General features: G+C 45.7%; 1 protein-coding gene across 5 annotated transcripts in view; it reads right to left on the bottom strand.

Annotated features, from left to right (window-relative positions):
- Positions 1-17,538, bottom strand: part of SH3BP5 (SH3 domain binding protein 5) — a 92,582-nt gene that overhangs the window by 27,069 nt on the left and 47,975 nt on the right. For 4 of the 5 annotated variants that reach the window (XM_078151506.1, XM_020987250.2, XM_078151497.1 and 1 more), the window contains exon 4: positions 643-807. The exons of the other annotated variant lie outside the window; for it this stretch is intronic. In XM_078151506.1, the coding sequence (XP_078007632.1) occupies positions 643-807 (165 nt within the window). The remainder of the gene's footprint in view (positions 1-642; positions 808-17,538) is intronic. 5 annotated transcript variants of the gene reach the window in all.

Here is a 17,538-nt window from a genome sequence, read left to right as displayed (position 1 = left end):
ACTTTCTAGGCCTCATTCCTCACCTGTAGCTGGTCCTGTGAGTTCTAAACTTGTGCTTCTAAGCCACAGACATTGGGAAAGAGTTTGACCCAACTACTCTAGAGGACAAATGAACCAAATAAGCAGCCCTCTTGCCCTCCTCCCCCACCATATTCTATCTAGACCGCTTCCCCGCCATATTCTATCTAGACCACTCCACCGCCCAGCAAAAAGCTTCTAACAAGCAAGATCAGCTTCCAGCTCAAGCCTGGGATGGCCAGGCCTGAGGGCTCCTGGAAATCCACGCGTGCTCTGCCAACTCTCCACCTAAGAAACCCCACCTGTAACAGGGCAGGGTGAGACCTCCCATCACCACGGCTGTGGCCACGGACCCGATGGACCTCAGGCCATGGTACAGGAGGAACCAAGCCTTCAGGCGTGAATTCAGCTCCTACAGAGGCAGCAGGTGCTTGCTACCAAGCCATGGCACCGCGAGATGCCATCTCCATGGCAACATCCCCTTGAGGGCCCGACTCACTTGGGAGTGGAAGCTGGCAGCAGCTCGAGCCCCCATCAGAGGTTGTCGGGCTGGGTCAGTAAGCCAGGGGAGAAGGAGGAGAGGCAGAGAAAGGCATGCAATAATCAAGGCCTCGTGGCTCCTACCCGCTGGGTAGCATGATTGAGCATTTCCTGCCAGGCTGAGTCAAACTGCCGATTGTCGTCCTCCAGGAGCCGCTGCTCAGCCAAGGAGATGGTCTCCTTGGCAGCTCGGAGAACCTCGGTCGCCCTCTGGAAGTCCTGAGTCGCCTTCTGGGCTTCGAGCTGGGCCTAGAAGAGAGACACACCAGCAGACTGAGGCAAAGCCAGACAGGGAGGGCCCCACATTCACACTCCAGGGTGGAAGCGGGCTCACACTCCGGTTAATTAAAAATTAAACACCTAGATGGTTAAATTAGTGTGCCAGTCAGCAACAGAAAGCAGTCAACAGACATTTACAGGGGGCAGAGTTACTTCAGGTAAGAACCAAGTCCCTGCCCTCACAGAGCTTACAGTCTAAAAGAGGTCAGTCCCAAATGCAAACACATAATACCCAGTACATTGATAGGATTATGATTGGGAAGCCAGAAGGGACCTCAGTTCAACCCTTTGGTTTTATGGTTGAGGAAAACAAGGAATGGAAGTGATGAGCGCTTTGACCAAGGTCACGCAGATGATAAGCATCGGAGGTGTTATTTGAACCCAGGCCTCTCACTGACCAGAGACGGCACACTGCCCACTGGGCGCATTATGGTGCCTATTTTTGTTTCGTGTAGCTCCTGGAAAACCTTTTATTTCTTCAGCCAAAATGTGACTAATTCCAGGCTCACCCTTTGTAATACCGGCAGGCAGTTAGGAAATCCCTCATCCAGCCGGTCAGCCCGGGCCGACCAGACCAGCAAGTCCAAGGGCAACACAGATAATCCCAACTCAGCAAGAAGAGTGTGAGGCCATTCCTTCGGGTCTAAAGGTCAGTGAGGCCATAGGGCTCCTGTTGCACAATGCTGCTGGGCCTCTCTGGGCCTCTCCTCTACAACATGGGCACTGCACATCACAGGACCCCAAGAAAACATAATTAAGGGACAGAAGTCATCCTAGTCCAACCCCTCACTTTACAGATGAGCAAAGAGAGGCCCAAAAGCATTTTGTCCAAGGTCACCCGTGCAGGACTGCAGGATGCTGCAGGGCTGGGAGGGGAGCTCCCGGCTGGGGATTCCAAATGCAGAAGGCTAAGTGCTCTTTCCACTGTGGCCCTGATAACCTCCAGAGCTCCTTCCAGGGCCAACATTCTGAAGTAAGGACTTCCTGACAGCTGGTGCAGCCCTCTATCCACTAGACAATCCCAGCCAAGTGGTGCCGTAGTGTGAGGTAACCCAGGGGACAAGCACAGTGCTGACACTCCCAGAGGAGCAGTTACACAGATCTATATACGGTGTGATATGAGTATGTGTTCATACCCCACCTTGTTGATATTGACTTGTTGAGTTCTAATGGGAACCAAAATCTAGAAGCCAGAATGGGCCTTAGACACCACCATTTTACAGATGAGGAAACTGAGGCCCAGTGAAGTCATTAAAGTCAAACAGGTAGAGTTTGAATCCAGGTCTTATGACCCTACAGCCAGGGCTCTTTCCACTATAACCAACAGTTCTCAAAGTATGGTCTGGGGATTCCAAGGAGTCTCCAAGATCCTTTCAGGGGATCTCTGAGGTCAAAATTATTTTCCTAATACTACTAACATGTTTTAATTTCTAATACACTAAATATCAATAGATAAAGCCCACATGAACAAAAACTCTTTAGGGGAAGATCCTCAAAAATCTTTTATTGTATGGAACACCAGCCCTGGAGTCAGGAGGATCTGAGTTCAAATCTGGCCTCAGACACTTTATGCTTACTAGCTGTGTGACCCTGGGCACATCACTTAACACCAATTGCCTCACCAAAAAAAACAACCAACCAAACAAAAATCTTTTATTGTATAAAAGGGTCCCAAGACCAAAAATATTGATACCACTCTAGCACCATTCTGCCTTCTCAATTGGTTAAGTGGGTTTGTCAAATATCTACAAAGTACTCCTTTCTCAGCCTCAGGGAACGGGACAGGGTAATAGTTTAGTTGGGGGTGGGTGGGGTAGGTAGGAACCTATGACTCAGAAAAGATAAAGAAACATCCTACACTCCACACCCATTCTCGTATGACTTGGAGGAAGAAACTACTCACTAAACTAAGGAAACAGCCAACAGATTTCCAGAGGAAAGAAGAATGGACAAATCCACGCTTTCTCCCTCTGGTCCTCCAGCTTGCCTCCGGGCGATGGTAAAGGTAAAGGTTTCATGGGTGGACAGGGAAAAGCTGGGAATTGGGGCCAGCAACAAGGGAACCTGCCCATTCCAAAGCCCTGGCCTGCCGACATAAATGCATCCAGAACTTCAGCCCAAGGGGCACCGGGCACCACAGTCAATGGGACACCACGCAAGCTGTACAGATCCTGTGCCTAGCCAAGGTCACTCACTATGTGAAAGGCGGGGCCTCTGACTCTTATTGCGTCCAATTTCACATCAGTCAAGTGGGGTCACCTGTCCCTTTGGTGAATTTCCAAAACACAGTAGGTCTCTGAGGGCTGTGGTGGATGGCCCTCCCCCTCCCTACCACATTAATGGACAAATCTCATCAATAGTTCTTTCTGTTCCAGAAGAGACTAATTGGAGAGGGACAAACTTGCCCACAGACGCTACCCTGCAAAGGAAGAGAGACATTTGTGTCTGTTCCTTCCAAACTTGGACGCACATTTTTTAAAGCACGTTAATGTTTGTTCCAACTATCTCCAGAAGGTAACGTAAATTCTAACAGTTGGATCTGAGACTCTTAACATTTTCCAGGAAGAAAGGGTTATTTTGTTTTGGGGTATGTGTGTGAACGTGTGTATGTGCATTAAGTGTGAGAGTGTGTGACAATGTGTGTGTGTGTGTGTGTGACAGTATGTGTGTATGTGTTGGTATGAGTATATATGTGAGCATGTGTGTGAGACTGTATGAGTGTGAGACTGTGTGTGTGTGTGTGTGTATGTAAATTCTGTAACACCTAAGTTAAAGTTTTTGTATTTTTTTTTCCCATTTCACTCCAAGCCCTTCTGCTTCTAACATGAACATCCCTTCCCCGCAATCCCCCAAGTAACAGGACAATTCTCCACACAACAGAGACAGACTCTCAGACCCTGCCATAGAAAGCCTCCACTGCATTCCATACCTCCACAAATGAGAAAGTTCTCTTATGAGCTCAAGAGAAGAGAATAATCAGTCTCTGCAGAGAGGAAAGAAAAAAGGCAACCCTCCCCACCTCAATACCCCTTCTTCCTCCCAGCACCACCTCACCTCAATCCATTCTCTATGTTGCTACCAGATTTGTTTTCCTTATGCAAGGCCCCATCTCTCCTCAGCTGGAAACTTTCAATAAAGTCCACATTTTTAAACTTGAAATTCAGGGCCCTCCATGACCTGGGTCACCCTGCCTTTCCAGACTTTTCTCACCTTATCCCTCCTGCTCCTCAATCATTGATAAGCCCTAAGAGGTGCCGGACACCTAGGCCACGCATTGGGGAAACAGATGACTCCTTGTCCTACAACGTCTTCCCACATTCTGGCCTTTGGGTTTTGCCAGAGTCCTTTCCCATGTGCAGAGGCCCTCTCTGATCTTTAAAGGCCAATGCAATTCCATAAGCATTTGTTAAGTGGGAGTTGGGGGGCCAGGAACGGCGCTAGAGAAACAAAAAACCGAACCCCAGCTCACAAGAAGCCGCATTGCAGCTTCCTCAAAGCCTGAGTGACCTCTAGCTCCTCTCCAGCTTGAGACTGAGATCTATGATCTCATGGGTCCAGAACCAGAATCCAAACCCCAGGTCTGCCACTTACTACCTACGTAGCCATGGACGAGTCACATAACCTTTCTGGGACTCAGTTCTTCCTCCTCTGTAGACCGAGGGGGCCAGGCTAGGTCATAAGATCATGGATCTAGAGTTGGACAAGACCTTTGAGGTCATCACGTCCAACCCCTTGTTTTACATATAAAGAAACTGAGGAAGAGCTTCCAGCGACTTTCCTATATCAAACAGCTAGTGAGAGTCAGAAGCAGGATTTGAACCCAAAACCAACATGCTTGACACCATGACAAGATGCCTATCAAAGGTGCATTCATATTCTAAATTCGGGTTGACACTGACTAGTCTGATTTGACTTTGCTACTTTCAGATCATTCCCAACCTAGGATTAGCTTCTTATTGGGATCCTTGGCAGCCCAAACTTCCAAGGCACCGGCTTTGCCAATGCCCCTTGGCAGAGATACCAAGCACAGGGGATAGCCACGGGTAAATGCACCACTGAAACAGCCAGACAATCTCCTGTGTCATTTTTGCTGATTCTCTGTGACCCCATTTGGGGTTTTCTGGGCAAAGATACTGGAGTGGCTTGCCATGTCCTTCTCCAGATCATTGACAGATGAAGAAACTGAGGCATACAGGGTGAAGTGACTTGCCCAGGGTCACACAGCTAGGAAGTGTCTGAGGTCGGATTTGAACTCAGGAAGTTTGATTCCAAGCCCAGTGCTCTACCAACAATCTCCTACGGCATGTATATTAAAAAAAAAAAAAAGCTTTGCAGTCCATTCTTCCTCCGTGGGAAATAGTTTATTAAAATTATGTGTGGAGGAATACAGGGAAGAAGATGGAGCCCTGAGTAGGGGTCTCCCCCAAGCTGCATGTTGATTGTGTGTCTTCACCTTCATCAAGACCCTACTATGTGTGAAAGTTCCGTGTCAGACATTAGCAGTGATACAAGAAGACACAGTCCCTGCCCTCACGGAGCTTAAAATCTAGTTGAAAGATTTAACTTCATGTCTATTCACTATAGGAGGTGTTTCATAAATACTTATGGAGTACTACGTGCCAGGCACCAGGGATAAAAAGAAGGGCAAGCACACGACCCCTGCCCTCGGGGAGCTCTCGCGCTGGACACAGAAGCCACCGGACAATGCCCCACGGCCAGGTGAGACCTGAGGGGGGCACATGGGAGGTGTAGGAGATACCCCGTGGGGACTGCACCCCACATAGGCCTCGTCAGGGAAGGTTGTAGGGAAGGTTGCAGGGATTCCCCAGGGCGTCTGCTCCCACGGGAGAACACCGTAGGTGTGGGGACCACAGCCTGTGCAGAGGATGTGCTAAGGTAAGATGAGGCAAGCTGGGATCGAGAGGATGGGAGGGGGAATCACGTGGAATAGAGCTAGAAAAGGTAGCTGGGGTTTCCAACTCCAAAGCCAGCACCTCCTTGCACTCATCTCCCTCCCCTCTTGGCCCTCCGCTCCCAGGGCACAGGGGCCAAATTATCTCACTATCTAAGGACGGAGCTCTGAACAGACAGTCGCCGATTTATCCTGTCTGTATCTAGTTTGTACCTAGTTGTGTGCATGTCGTCTCCCCCATTAGACTGGGAGCCCTTTGAGGGCAGGGCTATTTTTCCTTTCTGACTCCCCAAGCACTTATCACACAGTAAGCACTTAATAAATGCTCACCAACTTGACCCTACTCTGACATCCTCGCTATTTAAGTCCAGCGGCTTCACAAGTCAAATCTGGGCCCTGGGGCCAGTGACTGTAGCCAGCTCTCCATCACAGGTCCCCCCTCTCAACAACCAGAATGCTCCTGGTTCTTCCTCTGCGTGCTCCTAGAACATCCAGAAAGGCTAACACCCACACACCACCTCTTCCTCCTCCTTCCTTTGCTTCACTCCTGCCTGTGGGATCCTTCCTTAGCTTTGAACAGCAACAGAATCACAAACAAAGGGCCGATTCAGCAGAGCCACAGTGATCCCTCAAGGTTAATTCACAACTAGTAGGTCCTGACAGCTAATTCAGGAGCCCCTCCAGTCCCTCCCTGCTGGGCATGAAGGGCCTTGGGGACATCAGGCAGAGAAAATGCATTAACTAATAGCACACCTGAGGATAATGGCCACCGCGCACCCCACCACCCTTATACTCAATCAATTTGGTTCTTTTATCGTTCATGACAAAAACGCAGCTTGGTGGAAGGACCAGCGCCTGGGCTTGGAGTCAGCGCGACCAGAGCTCAAAGCCCCTTCCTGGCATTGGAGGCATGAGCCTCTTTCTGCGCCTTTGGTAAAATTAGAAGGTTAGACCAGATGGCCAAAATGGCATTGCTCTCACTACAGTTATGACCTTAAGTGATACACCAAACCTGCCTGGGCCTCAGTTTCCCCACCTGCAAAATGAGGAGGGACTGCATAGATTTCTAAGTCTAACTCTATGATTTTAAGGGGGGAAAAAGCATAGCATTCTCCCACTTAACTGTGACCATGACCCTGTGAGGTATGGGAAGAGGTTTTTTTTTGTTTGTTTGTTTGTTTTCCATTTTACAGACAGGAAAACCTAGGTCCAGGTAATCCAGATTTTCTAATCCTAAATCCCAGTATTTTCTAATCCCAGAAAGTCTTTCCACTACACTAAGTGGTACTGACGCGCTTTTGTATTTTATAAAGAAAGCTTAAGTTTGTCAAGCTGCTGTTAGGTGTTTGCTCTCCTAGAGAAAGAGAAAGAAATGTTTACCTTGCTATATAAAAAAAAAAAAAGGAAAATTTCTGATAAGAAGGAGAGATCTGGCTAAAGCTGAACCTTCCCTTGGGCAGGACTTTGGAACTACTTCCTTGTGCAAAGAATCACAAGATCCTAGATTTACAGCTGAAAGGTCAATGTCAGAGGTCATTCGGTCCAACCTCCTTGTTTTATATGTGAAGAAAACAAGGTCCAAAGTAGGACTCACCCATCGGCACAAAGGTAGGATTTAAACCAAGGGCCTCCCACTCCAAATCCATCCATCTTTCTACTGTACCATCCGCAGAATGATACTTCAGTGCATATTAATCACTAAATATATGACCCAGGTGAAGGAAAAAAGTGAAACTAACCGTCCCTTGGCCCGAAAAGAAACAAACAGGAAAGTGTTATTTTCCAAAGAGAATCAGATTTAACATTACATCATGCATGACAGCGGCATAGTGGATAAAATACTGGACCCACTTTCAAGGCCCAGTTTGCCCACTTGGATGACCATCAGCATGGTCAGTTCCCCCCTTCTCTGAGCCTCAGTCTCCCCCTTTATTGGACACCATGATTTCTTTGGTCCCTTCTAACTCAAGATTCTATGACCCATTCGGATGAGAAACATTTTTCTATTTAAAACAAAATCATGTGAAATCTCTGCTCCCTGGGTCTTCCATACAGGATTTCCCTTTCTCCCACAAAGCCCCCAAATCAGTGCCTTCTCCTATCCTACAAGCTCATCCTCTTCGTCGGTTGCCCCACCACCCACCCCTAGACCCTGCTCTTTGCCCTGCGAGGAACCTGCCTTGAAATCTCATCCCTTTTACCACGGAGGCTTTTCGATCCTCCCTCAGGAGACACTTGCTGGTCCCAAATCAATCCATCCACAAGCATTTATTAAGCACCTAATTTGTGTTGGCCACTGTGTTAAGTTTGGAGAGACTAAGACAAAATTGATTTAGTCTTTGCCCTCAAGGTGTTTATAGATGTGTACATAAAAAAGGATGAGGACTATGATTTCAACAGGAAAGGGAATTCCCAGATGAGGAAGCTCCTTCTGCAGGTTAGTGCCTTCTATGCTTTAGAGAATTACCTAGTAGATTGAGAAGTGACTTGTCCAGGGTCATGTAGCTAACATGTTGAAGAGGCAGGATTTGAACTCAGGTCCTCCTGACTCTCGGGCTGGTGTTCCATCTAATACCCAACACTGGCTCTCAGGTACATAGATCAGTTTGCACTCCTAAACCTTCCTAGCCCCAGTGTTTAGTGAGTGCTTTCCCTGCGGCAGCATTCCCTGAATCTCAGTCATTCACGGTTTTCTTCTATGCTAACCTGAGCCTGTGTTCATCTTTTGCCTCAATGCTACCACCTACTCTTTCTGCTGGAGAACACCAAGCTTCGGGATCTCAAAGTCCCACGGACATAGTAGTCTCAGAGAACATTAGAAGCGAAGGGGATCTTTCCAACCCCTTCCTTCTGCAGGAGGGGAAACTGAGGCTCAGAGTGGGGAAACAATTTACGCTTCCCAGTGGTGCCCCATGGCCTGCAGGTTATAAAGCACGTCTTCAACCTGGCCCTTAAAGGAACCAGACAAACTGGTTTCAACCTGCCCTTGAAGCCTTATTTCACATGACTCCCCTTAATACATGTACAATGCAGACCGGCTCCCCTTTCCAAATATTTATAAGCTGTTCCTTTAACAACTTTACCTAATATCAACATCAACTCCTCATGAGCAAATACGTCCCTTCTTCCACGTTTATGCCAAGACATTTTCCTGACACCAGTCCCTCAAGATTTCCGCGTGACTCCCAACAGATTGGAATCAACAGAACCTGAATCCAAATTCTGACTCAAACCCTTTGTGACCCTGGACAAGTCACCCAACTTTTAAGCTCTCCCTGTGTCCGTTTCCTCACCTGTAACAGAGGGATAACAATAGCAGCTACTTCACAGGTTTGTTATAGAGATCAAAACACATAATCCACATGAAGGACTTTACAAACCCTAAAGCATTATATGAACGTTATTATTTATTATTACTTATTCCCACAAGTTCTCATTAACATGATTCTTCACTCATTTGTATAAAACAGGAATCTGGGTTTCTTGCCTTCCTCATAGCTTTCTCCCAATTTCTCCATACCTCTCCTAAATACAAAGCCCCAGGCTGGACACCATGCCTCAGTAAAGATTGGACCACGCGTCCAGATACTGAGAAGATTAATTCTTGGCTCGCCTACATCTTACCGCTATGCCCTTTGCCATAGATGAATGACTAGTCAGCATTCTGTAAATTGATCGATTCACAAAACTACCCAACTGTTTCCTGAGGGAGAGCCACATACACACAAAATCCCTTCCAATCCAATTTAGGCTGTTAAGAAATTAAACGAGTGTTCTACAAGGGCACCCAATGTCATTCAGAAAATGAATGCATCAAGTCAGGCATGCCAAACCCTAGTGAAATTCTCTGCCATTAAGACAGTGTCAAGGAAGCCAACAGAGAGAAGGCAGGTATCTACTCTACCACATACACATCAAGTCAGACCTTCCCTGGTCTGGCTTCCAATGAGCCAACTCACCTAGACCTCTCTCATTTCCATTTAAAGATTGTTTTCTAACAGGATAAAGTAAATCGGTTTAAGGCTACTAACTGTCCTTCCATCGCAGAGACAGGACAGTCATAAAACATGGTAAAGAAGGGCACTTTGTCGGTCCTTAGACCCCCAGCCTGGTATTGGGAGGTGGGGGGGGAATAGTACACTAGAAGTTCCTCACACATTTGTGGTGTAGGGTTGGGCATTTGGGAGAAAAAGAAAGAGACAGAGGAACTCAGGGAGAGGCATAGAGACAGAAAGAGAGAGGGTGAGTGTGGGGGGTGGGGAGGGGGAGAGAAAGAGAACGTAGGAGATAGCTGACCTTAATGGGGTCAACTCAAAATGACTCAGTTGAACTACACATAGAGATGGCAAGAGGAGGGAGGAACTGAAAGAAAGCAGGACTCGTTTTTCACACGATGGTACAGCGCAAAGCTCATTGGATTTGGCGTCAGAGTGACCGGGTACAGCCCCAAGCCGAGACCTTTGCCCCAAAAAGAAGTTGGGTCCTAGAAAACCCCACCTTGGGCTCTCCTTGAACTCTCACTTGATCAAGGAAGTCTCTAGCGTGGGCCTGAGGCTATAATCCACTCAATCAGCCTTTCATTGTGGCTACCAATTCTGTTACCTTTGACCCAGCCCAACCTTCATTGTCTGCTACCGCCCTATCAGCACCCCCTCTACTTCCCACCCTGGGTCCTATCTAGACCCCATTCCACCTCTCATTCACTCCTATCAAGATCCTCCCTAGACCTCTCCTCCAGTCACCCCAAACTACTTGGCCACTCCTAGATCCCTCCCACTGTCTTTCTGTATGTAAGGTCCATCTTGTCTCCATTAAGGTGCTCAGATTCTTAAAATCTAGCTAATGGCTGAGATTTACTCTAGCCCTCTTGTCAATATGAGCATCATAAATGTTCAGATTCTTTAAAAGTCTGGCTAATATGACAAATCTTCAATAAACCTTGTCTTTGGCTGAAAGAAGGCTTAGGTCAAATTCATTCAGGCAGCACCCACCTCTCACTATGTTAGGGTCCCAGCACCCCTAAACCTCTAAAACCTCAACAAGAGGACCTAGGTTCTACAACTGACTTCCCTTGTGTGACCTCAGGCATGTTGCTCAGTCTCTAGTTTCTTATTCCTCTCTATAAAATAAGGCTCCATCAGCTCTAAGGTACCTTCATGCCCTATATCTATGAACCTTCTTTACCTCAATTCCAATTAGCTTCAACCTTGCAAATAAAATTCATAAGAGGAAGCCCCTGAAACTTTCTCGCACCCTTCTTTTAAACCTGAGAGAGCCCCAAGGAGGGAGTACCAGCAAAGAAACCCAGAACTCTCTCCTTGATACAAAATCTCCTTGCTGTCTCCTCCAGCCCTTGAGATTTCCAAGGGGAAAGGAAAACCAATCCAACAGTTACAGACTAAATAAAGAGCCTCTGACTGTTCCCTGTCCCAGAAGCCCCCAAATGTCAGCTGGCTATTCTTTATTCCTTTTGTCATTCTGTCCTCTGCACATCCTCCATCACTTTCACTCCCAGATGGGGAAGCAGTCTACAAAGGGCGATCCTCAGTGTCAATGTGACACTATGGAACTCTTGACAACTGCTGAAATGGGAGCCCCAGGGCCAGGTAACTGATGTACGCTTGGGATCCAGGAGTCATGACATTTCAGAGTAGGGAGGGCCTAATCCAACCCATATCCGGACAAGAAAGAGTTCCCTCTGGGTTACCTTGCTGAGCAGTCCTTGGCCTGTGTTAAAGAAATTGAGCGAGGGAAGCTTACCACTTCCCAAGGAGTCCAATCCCCATTTTGGATACCTCCAATCACTAGAAAATGTTTCCTTGTATTGGACCTACATATACCTCTTTGTATTTTCTATTCACTGTTTCCAGTTCTGCTCTCTGAGGCCAAACCAAACACATCACATCCCAAATACATCAAATTCACTGTCTTTGTTCAATATTTTAGAAGTCAAACATGTCTCCCAAGTCTTCACATCCCAGTTCCTCCAACAGATCCTCCTATCGCATAGACTCAGGGCCCGTTAGTATCCAGGCCATCCTCCTCCGGAAGGTTCCCAAGCATATCTACGACCTTCCTAAAACGGTGGCTGACACCACTCCCTAGATGGGAAAGGACAAGGAGACCATCACCTCCTTAGTCCTCCTGCCTCTCTTAACGCTGCATTTTTAGGCTACCACATCCCACAATGACTCATTGAGTGTTTTTGTTGTTTTTTTTGGTGAGGCAATTGAGGTTAAGTGACTTGCCCAGAGTCACACAGCTAATGAGTGTTATGTGTCTGAGGCCACATTTGAACTCAGATCCTCCTGACTCCAGGGCCGGTGCTCTATGCACTGTGCCACCAAGTTGCCCCTGACTCACTGAGGTTGTCACCCACTAAAACCCACAGATTATTTTCAGTCCAACTGCTATCTAACTATACTCCCCCCTCCCTTATACTTGTGTAGTCAGTCCTTTGAAACTAAGGTCTCTCTCAATTTCATCTCATTAGATTCAGACCAATATTCTTGCCTGACAAAGGCTTACTAAACCCCAACTCTGCATTAGGGATAACTATTTCCTGGGCTTTGTATGGGCATTTATTAAGCACCTACTACACACCAGTCACTGGTCATCTGAAAATCTAAGTTTGCCACGAGTGACTTAGAACCATTAAGAACTTGTCTTTCAACCTGTGCCAATCTGTCTGACTGTACTACTGTCCAGCCCACATCTCTCTGCACTGGAATCTCGATCAGACTATCTCCACGGCATTTCTCTGACCTCGTTGAGTAACCCTGTCAAAAAAGGACACAGAGCTGGTCTGACCCGACCTGTTTCTGATGACGCCTTACCAGCTCATTGTAATGACTGCTCTCTTTTTCAGATCAATCAACAGGGATTTATTAAGCTACCCTGTGTCAGACGCTGTGCAAGGGCTGAACAATTAACAAATCCATCTCCTTAATAATACGTTCTAAAATGCAATGTAATTGTCATGATCAAGCTCAGCCTTGAAGAAGAAAGAAGAAAATGTACCTTCTTCCTTCCATGGGCAGACTCATTTGATGTGCTCCCTAAGGCCATAGTCTGTCTTTTTACCTCTTTCTCTATCCGCAGCACTTAGCATGGTGCCTGACACATAGTAGGTGCTTAATAAATGTTTATTAAATTGAACTGAATTCCTTTCCTCTCATCTCTTTTTCATACTTCGCTATAAGGAAAGGCTCTCTGGTGTGGGCTTGGCAAGGGGCAGGAGGGAGAATATATTTTAAAATGAATGTGATATAAGAAAAAGTGACATCAATAAAACTTTTTCAAGATGAATATATAATGGGAAAAAAATACATTCTTGAGTTTTCCTGGTGATGAAAATCAGGTTCACTGACCTATCTATAGCATATCCTCCTCTTTTTTTTTTTGAAAATTGGAACATTTGGGGCAGCTAGGTGGCACAGTGGATGGAGCTCTGGCCTTGCAGTCAGGAGGACCTGAGTTCAAATCCGATCTCAGACACATAACACTTACTATCTGTGTGACCTTGGGCAAGTCACTTAACCCCGACTGCCTCACCAAAAAGCAAAAAAAGAAAATTGGAACATTTGTCCTTCTCTTGCTATCCCCTGCCTCCAACATCTGTTGGACATCCCCAACAGTGGCCTGGGAATCACAAGTATTAATTAGTCCTCTGAGCACCCCATCTGGGTCAGCTGACTAACCTCATCAGGGTCAACTAGGCGTGACTGTCCTTCTCGCCTAACTGATCCTGGGCATCAGCTCCCCATTAGTCACTTCTGTCCTGATATTTCCAGATGCTATGTCATCATCTTCAGCCAAGAAAACAGAAGCAAATGCAAATTCAGCAGTCATGCCTTCTCTGGGCCATCAGGAACTCTCACTGCTTTCATCCCAAGCAGAGTTTGAGCCTTCTCTTTCCCCCAGTAGAGGAAAAATAAATCGAAACACCAGGTTTGGCTCACTAGCCTCAGGTCATCCTGAGCTCTGGCAGTCTTGGGGCTACTCCTTTGTATTTGTCTCTGGTAGACTGGCAGCTCCTTGGGATTGGGGACCGTTCCATTCTTTCTATCTGTAGCCCCAGTACTTGGCACACAGTAGGCACTCAGTATATGCTTGCTGATCAATTGATCCTCCATTACCCGCCCTTATTTCCATAGCCTTCTGTACTCATCTTTTTAAAATTTATAATAAACTAATCAATGATAATGATCGATCAATAAGTAATCAATAAGCATTTATGAAGTACCTACTATGTGCTAAGCATTGATGATACCTAGGATTTATATAGCACTTTAAGGTTTGCAAAACACTTTATACAGATCATCTCATTTGAGCCTTGTGAAAAGTAGGTGCTGTCCTCATCCCATTTTACAGAGAGGGAAAACAAGGCTAAGAGAATGACTTTGCCCAGGGCTATCCAGCTAATAATTGTATGAAGCATCATCAGAACTCAGATCTTCTTGATCCCAAGTCCAGGAAACTGCAGTACCTGGGTGCCTTGGGCGCCCACATCAGTCCCTTCAAATAACACCCCTCTTTTCTTTTCCTTCTCACTGGAATTCTTTGTGACTTCAGGATTCCAGAACCGAGAGCTTCTCCTTCCTCCTGGACCACCTCCCCCTGAAGAATTTTGGTCCATGAGAACCTCTCTTTCCTCTGACTATTGTTACATCATGCCCACTTTTACCTTCCTTCTCTATCACAAACCCCAAGAGGGAGTGACCACTGCTCCTCTCAAGACAGTCATTTCCACCCCCATCAACTAGTTCCTCTCTACTAGAGAGAATCAGAGCCAGAATAAAATCCTCCTCTTCTCCCCTTTTTGGGTCCTCTACCTTTTTAAAAATGAAATTATCATTTAGGCAAGTTCAGAAGTTAATAGCTGCCTTGCTTTTGGCAAAGAGAGAATTTATAATGAATAAACATATTAATTTTAAATTAACTAACATAATAAACATATGTTTGTATAGTCACTCTCCCATCACTAATTGTATAAGGCCTCTGCCAGCCTTTGAATCTAATTCCCAAACTTCTGCCCTATTTCCTTTTTCTGACTAGGGGGTCTGTAATATATTCCCATGACAAAATAATTTCTCCTTCAGCCTCCAATGATCTTCACCTAAATAATTTCCACCATGTTTCTTTTCTTCTATTTCTGGATTTCCTCAAAGGAATAAATCTCCATAATATACAGTGCTAGCTCTTTTCCAATCCTTAATTCCCAAATTTCATATGCATTCGGAGCCATACAGGGCAGACACTGTCTTTTGCCTCTCTCTTTATATCCCTAGCACTTAGCACAGCCTGACATACAGTAAGTGCTTAATTTTGATTGATTGATTCCACCAAGTTTCACTCATACTTCTAAGGTCAAATTTACCTCCTTCATTATGGCCTAGACTCTGCATTTATCCATAGTCATTGAGGCCGTGGGCTTTGCTAACCCCCTTTTTAGATTTGTGTCCCCTGAGAACTTCTAGGTTTGTCAAGTGGTATTATTCATGCAATGGAACCATTCTCCAAAGTCTATAGCTTGGGGGATATAGAAGCAGTTTTCTCCCTTCCTTTCCCTTTTTATCGATAGCTGTTTTGATTAGATTTGCAAGACTCCAGACAAATACATCCTCATGAGAATGGTGCAAGAATACCTTGCTGGGTACACTCTGTCGCTGGCAAAGAGCTTGTTTCTATATTTTAGGCCACTGCCAGGTCTCCAAATGCCATTCTTGGACACCAAGGAGATGTAGATAAAGTAGAACTAACTGCAGCCCAAAACTGATGGCATATAATACAGAGATCTATAAATCTTTCAGGGAAATCCTAATTAACTGTTACTTTCAATTCTCTGAATTCAAGCATTTTCTATTGCAGTGAGGGGCTGGCCAATGAGATCCCAGTTCTTAGAGCATAGGAGATAGTTTCTACCTGCTGCCAACTAATGTTGGGCTAATCTACCTCTGGGAGTGTATCATGGCACGTAGTGGAATGGTCCTGTCTTCATTTTGGAGGATTTTCTGGCAGTGTCTGTTTCCTGTTCACCAAGAAAATGGTGAGAAAAGCCTTTGAATTGGTTCCTGGATGTGTATTCAAAAGTCTACAAGGAGGGCAGCTGGGTGGCACAGTGGATAGAGCACCGGCCCTAAAGTCAGGAGGACCTGAGTTCAACTCTGGCCTCAAACCAAACACTTGACACTTACTAGCTGTGTGACCTGGACAAGTCACTTAATTGCCTAAAAAAGAAACAAACGAAACAAAAGTCTACAAGGGAAGAGCTTGATCCCTCTCTGACCTGGTGGTGCCAGAGGCAAGAGCTTTTGTACACCTCAGGGTGGGGAGAAGAGCAGCGCCAGCAGCCTCCTCGGGCCACCCAGGCTGAGCCTGGCACCCTTGCTTCTTCCTACCATCTCTTAGCTAAATGAATATTGAAGCAGAAACGACCCACTTTAAGTTTGAACTCATAAGATGGTTCACAGGAAAGCATCTTCTCAGTAAGTATCTCTTTTACAAAAGGCAATTGATGTCTATTTAATCATTGGCATTAAGGATATATCAGCCAGGTGACACTAAAGAGATAACTAGTCGATAGATATTGTGATGAATTTACCAGATAGGGGCCTGAGCTGAGAGTGTCAGACAATCACTGCCCTCATGGGAATCTAAAATCCCGAGGAAAGATGGAACAATAACAGCCTTGCTCTGGGGACCTGACCAACCAGGAAAGTTAGGCTTGGGAGGGTGATCCCAGAGCTCACATATGCTATACAATCCATAATTCTCACTGGAAGAGACAACTCTTTACGGAGATGTTCTATGTGAAATATATAAAACTACAAATGTAAGATAACACAACTATTATTGCTTAGCGCTATGTTGACGTCTTATAAGTTATTTATGTGTGTGTGTGTGTGTATATATTTATGTTTTCTTCTGTTATCCAATTTGCATATTATCATTTAAGTTTTCACGTGCACTTCATGTGCCTAGTCTCTGTCATCACATCATGAGTTCATGGAGCAAGGTTAAGACTTAACCAGCTTAGACCATCTTGCTATCTGTATGCCATACCTCTCTGGCCACTCTGCCCTTCTACCTCCCTCTCTGAGGCATGATAACAAAATTAGTACAATCATCGTTTCCTAGAAGGGTCATGCCAATCAGCCACCCTCTGGATCGACTTGCCGTCTCTGTGACTCTCCAGATGAAAACTCCCTTCCTTGGTACCCCCACCCCCCCATAAATGTGTCTTCCCCTATTAGAGTATAAGCTCTTAGAGCACAGAGACTGCCTCCCCTCTATATGTTCACACAAAATATACATATATGTCTATATACATGTGTGTATATGTATATAGATATATGTGTGTATATACGTGTGTATGTGCATGGGTGTGTACGTGTGTGTATATATTGTGTATGGATCACCACCACTCACCTTAGTGCCTAATACGTGGCAAAAGCTTAACAAATGGTTCTCCACTAATTCATTTATATTTTCCACATAGCCCTGAACATAGTAGAAATTATAGTATGTCATAGTGGAAATTGGACTTAAAGTCAGGAAGACCTGAGTTCAAATTCCACCTCTGACACTTATTAGATATGTCATTATTAGTAAATTCTGAGCTTCGGTTTCCTCTTATGTAAAATAACACCTCCCTCAATCAAAGGAGATCAAATCTGTAATGTGAAGACTAAAGGCTAAAAATAGACTAAACACAGGTCGGGCACTCCACAAACCTGGAAAGGTCATGCAAATGTCAGCTGGTATTCTTAGCAGGCATCATTCAATAT

This window comes from Phascolarctos cinereus, unplaced genomic scaffold (genome assembly GCF_003287225.1).
Source record: "Phascolarctos cinereus isolate Bilbo 61053 unplaced genomic scaffold, phaCin_HiC Scaffold_1;HRSCAF=81, whole genome shotgun sequence".
NCBI classification, from domain to species: Eukaryota; Metazoa; Chordata; class Mammalia; order Diprotodontia; family Phascolarctidae; genus Phascolarctos; species Phascolarctos cinereus.
This window is presented reverse-complemented; position numbering and strand designations above follow the sequence as displayed.